Below are 7,554 nucleotides of genomic sequence, written 5' to 3' on the forward strand. Positions count from 1 at the left end.
TGTACAACAGAACAAAACATTGCCTGGTCCCGCATGACAGGCTAACGCAAGAGAGATTGACATGGTTGTGTTTTGCACATCCCAAAATAATTTCCTCCAATGGTGATATGAGATTTATTCAGGTTAAATTAAGTGTCCTCTTCAAGTTTTTGCCACTAACATGTTTAATATAACTAACACATGTATTTTCCTTAAGAAAACAGACAATACAGACAAGCATGTTAAATATTTCCTGCTTAAAAGCAAGAAATATTATCCGTGAATGGCTGCTTTGTATGTATTCTATGTGCAGTAATAGTTATTTAATGAATATTAAGTAACAACATGAGGAAACATTTCCTATAAGTAATAGGAAAATTTCCTCTGCTGGTAAAATATAAACTAAATAATTATTCTACACAAGACAGTTGAAATAAATTTCTTTCTGGAATCAGTGAGATGGAGTATATATAACATTACAACATCTCAAATCTATGAGTTCTCCATTGTAAATGTTTTTACCTCATTATCTTATCCACCTGTTCTTTGAACCGAAAGTCTTACCTCTATGCAGAGAAAATATATGTGTGATCCGATTAACTCATTGTGTATTGTCAGTCATTAGAGAAATTTAAAGTAGTAAAATTAGATGATTATTATTATCATAATCAAATCACATCTATTCTATAATGGGAACACTTAGTCTGATAACAATAATGGGCATTTTTTTAACTTGTCAAAATGTAAAAATTTTCTACTATATTTATTATTTTTCTTGGTTTCTCTTAATAGCTTATTAATATGGTTTTGTCTTTAACGACATTGATGAAATCATGTAAATATTTTAGTATTCTTATTCCACAAGGAACAGAAAACAAATACTTTAGTCTTCAGCTTCAATACCTCTTAAGTCAAAGTTCTCTAATATTCTAAGCAACATGGAGGGGGGAAAACATAGGTACTAATTTTTGTCAAATAATGAAAAATAATCAGTAAAATCTTTAAAATGCTGGCTGTACTATTTTCCTGAAACGTAAAACAATAAGCTAAAATAATACGTGATTCAATGATCTAAATCACAATCTGTGCTAATGTGAGTGATGGTTATTCAAATAAAGGACCAAATAAACAGAAATAAGCTATTTGCTCTTGGCTTTGATGATTCTGTCACTGCAGTGGGAAGATTTGTCATGTGGCCAATGTTGTGGCTGTAAAACCTCAATGGTTATTTGAGAGGTTATTTAACCTCTCAGAACAGCAATTTCCTTATCTGCACAATGAGAATGATCTCTATCACACGGGTATTACAAAAATTAAATTACATAATATATGTAAGGCTGTTATTTACTTTTTATTTGTATATTAGATATATGGAGCTCTGGTGGCTAAGTGGTTAAGGCTACAGCTGCTAACCAAAAGCTCAGCAGTTTGAATCCACCAGCTGCTCCTTGGGAACCCTATGGGGCAGCTCTACTCTGTCCTATAGTGTTACTATGAGCTGGAGTCGACTCAAGGACAACTGGTTTGGGTTTTTGGTTTGGTAATGAAGTAGGAAAACTTGCCCTTTCATTTTTTCATACCTGGTTCTTCTTTTCCCTTACTTATAAATAAATTCCAAATAAGAAAAAAAACCCAAAACACTGCCATAGAGTCAATTCTGACTCATAGTGATCCTATAGGACATAGTAGAACTGCCCCATAGGTTTCTGAAGGCTGTAAATCTTTTACAGAAGCAGACCGCCAAATCATTATCCCATGGAGTGGCTGGTGGGTTCACACTATCGATCTTTTAGTTAGCAGCTGGGTGCTTTAACCACTGGGCCCCCAGGGCTACTCCTTATAAATAAAGTTCCAATAAATTGGAGCTTATCCTCTTTCTACATTCAAACATAGACAAAAAAAAAAAATTATCATTTCTATACCCCAACTCATGCATTTTAGAATTTGCCAGGAATTTAAGACTTAACTTATTTGAAGAAGAAAAACTGTGGCAGACACTAATTTTGAATCCAGGGTCTTTCTATTCTACTTGATGAAAAGCTGATCTTTCTCCTGTGTCTTTTTTTATTTTGGGTTTAAGTCAGTTTATAATCATCTCACATAATCCCATAAAGTTTTATGTTCACAGTAATATGCTACATCTTCAGTTGTTTGTTACAGAATCACAAATAATTTACCTTTCAACCTAGAGAATAAGGTCCTAGGAGAATATGCAGTTCAACTTCAGATTTTCTAAGTAAATTACAAAATTACCTAAATCCTTTCCTATTTCTATAAAAATGGTAGAAGAGCGTAGAATAAAATTGTACATAACAGAAAAAAAAACACGCAAAACTTTCTAACTATAAATTTTATGATTTTAATATCATAGAATTTGGGGTATATACCTTCTCTATATCTACTGTCCAGAAATTATTTTTCTTTTTAATTAAAGAGTTCATGAGACAAATACTAGATCACTGAAGAGGCCTGTAGAATCTCAATACATCTGATGTGAATTTATAAAATAAAGCCATGGTGCTAGGGTAGATCCTGAAAGAGTATTTACTACAGCTTCCTGGTTTCAAATCAATTCCACTTAAACAATTCTTACTGAACACCTTTTATGGACAAAGTTTTATGATTTTCACTGCAGTTCAATCCCATATTCTACCATTTTGTAATCAAGAATTGGATCTACTATAATTAAATGTAATTTTTAATACTTAAGTGCTCAGAGAAATATCTAACATCATTTTCAAAAAGAAGAGTCATGATCCTAAAAAAAAAAAAAATTTTTTTATCCTAAAGCTTATATTAATTGTTATTTAGTCCACAGGAGTCTCATAAAATATGTACATGAAAATCACAATTTCTCTGAATAATGCAAGTAATTTATTCATTGCTATTAAATTTTTAACAAAAAATGTAATTTAAAATTCTCAGGAGGTAAACAAAATGATAACTCAGTTTATAAGTCTGAGTACATTTTAAAGCTATTGAGGTTTTGCAGGGCATATGACAATGGGCATTATTAGAAGGCATCAAATAGTTCCTAGTTTCTTCCAATCGAATGGAAAAAATTGTGTATGGATTCCTTGATTTCATACCAGAACAATTTGGTACTCTTTAAGTAGCCTCTTATTTTGGCATATGAGCCAGTAACTATATGCTAAGTTGGTACAGGCAAATGAATTTGGACTTTTGCCCTTTTAGTTTCTCATACCTGACTCTTTTACTTTTACCTTATTCATTGCTCTCCTTCACCATTTACCTTCCCTGTTCTCCTCTCTAGTTCTATTGTAATTACACATGGATGAGACTATAATCACTATAATGACATCCAAGATGTTTTACCGTGATGTACATTGTAGAGAACCCAATGTTGATGCACTTTCTATCTACTCTACTCTGTAAAGGTTTTCAAGGGTAAGCTTTTTTTACAGGAATCAGAGGAGTCCATATATAAAAAGTAGCAAGGAAATTCAAGACTTCTCAAATGCAGTGATCAGAGAGTTTACACAGCCCTGGATTACTTTTTCCATGCCCCATTCCTTAAAGGGTAGGTTTGGAAAGAAAGCTAATCCAACATTTTATTACGTTAAAAAGAAGATATACTTGGATTTGATCAGATTTAAAATTGCTCAGTACTTGAATCCTATTCCTTACCCACCCACTTTTCGTTGCATTCTTTTAATTAATCCATCTTTGTAACAGAATACACACCAAGGATTGAAATTCAGTAGCAAGACCTCCTAGGATGACATTGTTTTCTTCTTTCTAGCTACACCTCTCCCTACCCCTACTCCCTACCTTCTGTCCCATGCTTCTTCAACCTCAACTACTCTTCCTGAAACCAAACCCAAAACAAACCCGTTGGGTCGATTCCGACTCCTAGCGACCCTATAGGACAGAGTAGAACTGCCCCATATGGTTTCTAAGGAGCGGCTGGTGGATTCAAACTGCCTACCTTTTGATTAGCAGCCGTAGCTCTTAACCACTGCGCCACTAGAGTCTCCCATGAAACCAAAGGCTCACCATAAAGACTTTTCATTCTCTTGGCTGCTCATTCCATTCTTTCTCCTTTTGACGTTTTACCCATGGAGAGAGCAACCATGAGCAATGTGCTCATTGGAACTGAGAGCATTATCATCATATTGCTTGTTTGAATACATGAGCTACTGTGTTTAATTAAAGTTAAAATTGATGTGTGTTTTTTCTTCATTTATTGTTTTTGACTATGAAACACCTATAATATTAGTCTTTGGGAGGTAAGCCATTTGTGTAGATTGAGGTAAATATAGCTGAATGGTCATATACAGAGGCGTAGAGAGGGTAACGAGTTAACGAGTACCCAGGGGCAATATCCAAAATGTGTCTCGCCCTCGCCCCATTTCAAGATGAATAAATGTTGACAGCAGAGACTTGTAACCAGAAACACCTTTCTCCCCCATTGTCGGGCTACCTCCATCAAGCGTTTTTCATATTTGTGGTGCCTGGGGATGTCATTCTGAGCCTTGTCTGGAGCCCCCTTGGACTTGCGCCACTCTCCCTCCCCCCCCCATCGCTACGCCTCTGGTCATATAAAAGCATTTTTTACATTTTTGATCTAACTAACATAAAAATGATCTTTTTATTAAAAGGATAAGTAATAAACACATCCTTACAGGAGCGAATGCACCGCGTTCTTCAGGTTCACCATGATTTCTTCAGACTTAAGAAACCACAGTTTAAAATTGAGAGAAGCAAATTAAGAGATTAGATTTATCATGTCGTCCTTTCTGGGGAGAGAAAAAAAAAAAAGGAAAAGAAAATTAATAAAATTAATAGTTAAAAGTTCACTTAACTTACATAACAACAAATCAAACTTAAATGTATTTATTTGGTATTAAGAAAAAGCCAATACCTAATTGAGCAAATAGGTAAGAATGTTATATTGAAAAGTTATATTGAGTGATTAAAAAAAAAGTCAAAGAGAAGATTTTCCATTTATTTACCAATGTACAATCATCACAGTTTTTCTAAAATTTCTGGCATAATCTTTATTTATATGGGACTTCTACTTTATCTCCCTCTGGTGGAGTCCACATAGCTTCAAATCAATGCTTTAGAAAAGAAATGAAGAATATAGGTTTCTTAATTTGCAAACCACTGGCAGAAAGTTTGTGATGTAATAATTTAGTAGCGTGGCTAAAGTAGAAAGATTTCATCTTATGGAGACATGCAAAACTAAACCTTTAAGCATCTTTATAAAGTGAACATATTTTGCACAACATAACTAGTTTTTCTTTTCAAATGAAGCAATCTGTATTTATATAGATAGCTTAATTAACACTTTTTCATTAACCAGCAATATTCTCCAGAGGGCAGCAACAGGTATATAACAAAATTAACTAATTGATCAAATTTACTGCATTCAAATATAGCAATCACCGTATGTGTTAACCAGGTAGTAGTCAACAGGTAGTAGTTACCGTCAGGGCATATCAACTAATGCTGAAAACTGCAAACAAATAGTCAATTACACTCGGTGGCTAAAATACAAATCTTTAGATTTTTGTGGTTTAAGAAGTGACAATATATCTTTTCAGGTATTAGAAGAGAAACATGAGAAATCTCAAATGATTTATCAGAGTAGTTCAGAGTGTATATTTTTATTTCTGTTGGCTATTTTTCAAGTGCTATTTGTTGTATCACAAAACCCCATCAAATATTTACATAGTACAGTCTTCACCACTTAGCACTCACTATACTCAGTATGTTAAAATGTTGACTAAAAGTAGAATAGGTTCAAATTTGCTGAGAATTTCTGCTCTCTTCTTGTGGAAATGACATCTTAACATATTGGAACATGTCAGTGTTAATCTTTACATTGACATTGAAGAAATACTTGCGTGAAATCTGGTTACTTACAAAGATACCCTTTGATTTTTCTACCTAGAGATTTCTAGCTGGGAATACAGTGGGTAAACTGCTCTATTTAACATCTTGCCTTTCCTGTATCTTCTATTTAGGAGTTTGATTATGCTCTTTTCTTAGACCAAGTATCTCACTGTTTTCTGGGATCAAAAATCTGTTATGTGAGTGAGGACCGTGAAGCTGTTAAGTTCACATGCACTGGTTTGTCGCTGAGAAGAAAATAGATTTTTTTCTGGTGGGGGGAGGGAGGATAAGGTGTTGAATCACTTGAGAACACAGACTAACATTGAAAGACTTTTTAAAATTAAAATTTGTAAATATTTTTGAGGAATATGATAATAGAAATCTCTTGATAATCTTTCTTTAGTGTTTCTAGCACCTTCAAGAAATTTAGGAATAAGATTTCAGTGACACAACATACACTCCCTTGTTTCCCATCTCATTTTATAACACTATTCTTCTAGTGGCTCAAGTTACAAATTTAATTTTCCCCCTCTTCTTTATCCCTGAACCCCCATTTGTCAGTTCTGTCAGTGCAACTCCTAGTAAAATCTCTCTCAAAATCATCCCCTTATAGTAGTACTGCATAAAATATGATCACCAGCACCTAGGAACTCAAAATATTGTGTGAGAGGGGGAGAGTTATTAGCCAAACAATGAGTCAGGCCATTACTGTCCCATAAAATCTTGCCAGACAAAATATAAATCCCTTTTCTGGAGGGTGTGGAAATAAGAGACAGAAAAGATGGTAAAAGGAGACAAAAAGTCGTAGCCTGTTCCGTACCAGCTGCCATCGTCTCAGTTCTGCCTCGTGGTGACCCCACATGTCGCAGAGTAGAACTGCACCCCACAGGGTTTTCACGGCTGTGACTCTTCGGAAGCATGTTGGCAGGCCTTTCTTCTGAGGCACCTCAGAGTGGGTTTGAACCGCCAAGCTTTTGGTTAGTAGCTGAGCACAACCGTTTGCACTTCATTTTTTGTAGTGGCTTAAAAATAGACCTCAGAAGGCAAAAGACTGGATTATTTGATCACTGATAACTTCAACTCTAAGAGCTCTGTAAATTCATAATTGTAAAACAAGTTAAGACTGTACAATTGAATAACACAATGCAATTAAAGATTTCTCTGTCACCAGTCAACACAAGATCTTCATGTGTGTTAAACGTATTTACAAATTTATTCTATGAAGCTAAATAAATTCAAACCTTGTATCTTCAATTGTACGGTCTTAATTTGTTTTACAATTAATGAATTTTCAGAGCTTTTAGAGCTGAAAAGTTATGAGTGATCAAATAATCCAGTCTCTTGCCTTCTGAGGTCTATTTTTAAGTTTGAGAACTGACCTCCAGGAGCAGCAATTTCATAACTTTCCAACGTTTAACAATCTGCAGTATCAAAAAATGTTCTTTTATATTAGGCAAAAAGCCTCAAGTTAATAGACTTCAATGGAAGTGGCCTTATAAAGTCAAGAGCCCTGGTGACTCAGTGGTTAAGCATTTGGCTGCTAACCAAAAGGTCGGCAGTTCAAGTCTACCAGCTGCTCCTTGGAAACCCTATGGGGCAGTTCTATTCTGTCCTACAGGGTCGCTATGAGTCGGAATTGACTTGCCCCCAACAGGTTTCGCTTTGGTTTTATTAAGTCAACTGTCTATACCACAGAGTATAAGGCAATACTAG

General features: G+C 34.7%; 1 protein-coding gene across 1 annotated transcript in view; it reads right to left on the reverse strand.

Annotated features, from left to right (window-relative positions):
• The window catches only part of HTR2C (5-hydroxytryptamine receptor 2C), a 149,684-nt gene extending 145,024 nt beyond the window's left edge, over positions 1–4,660 (reverse strand). The window contains exon 1 of the mRNA XM_049872903.1: positions 4,626–4,660. Coding sequence (XP_049728860.1) covers positions 4,626–4,660 — 35 coding nt within the window. The remainder of the gene's footprint in view (positions 1–4,625) is intronic.
• Between the last annotated feature and the right edge of the window lie 2,894 nt (positions 4,661–7,554).

This window comes from Elephas maximus, chromosome X (genome assembly GCF_024166365.1).
Source record: "Elephas maximus indicus isolate mEleMax1 chromosome X, mEleMax1 primary haplotype, whole genome shotgun sequence".
Taxonomy (NCBI): Eukaryota; Metazoa; Chordata; class Mammalia; order Proboscidea; family Elephantidae; genus Elephas; species Elephas maximus.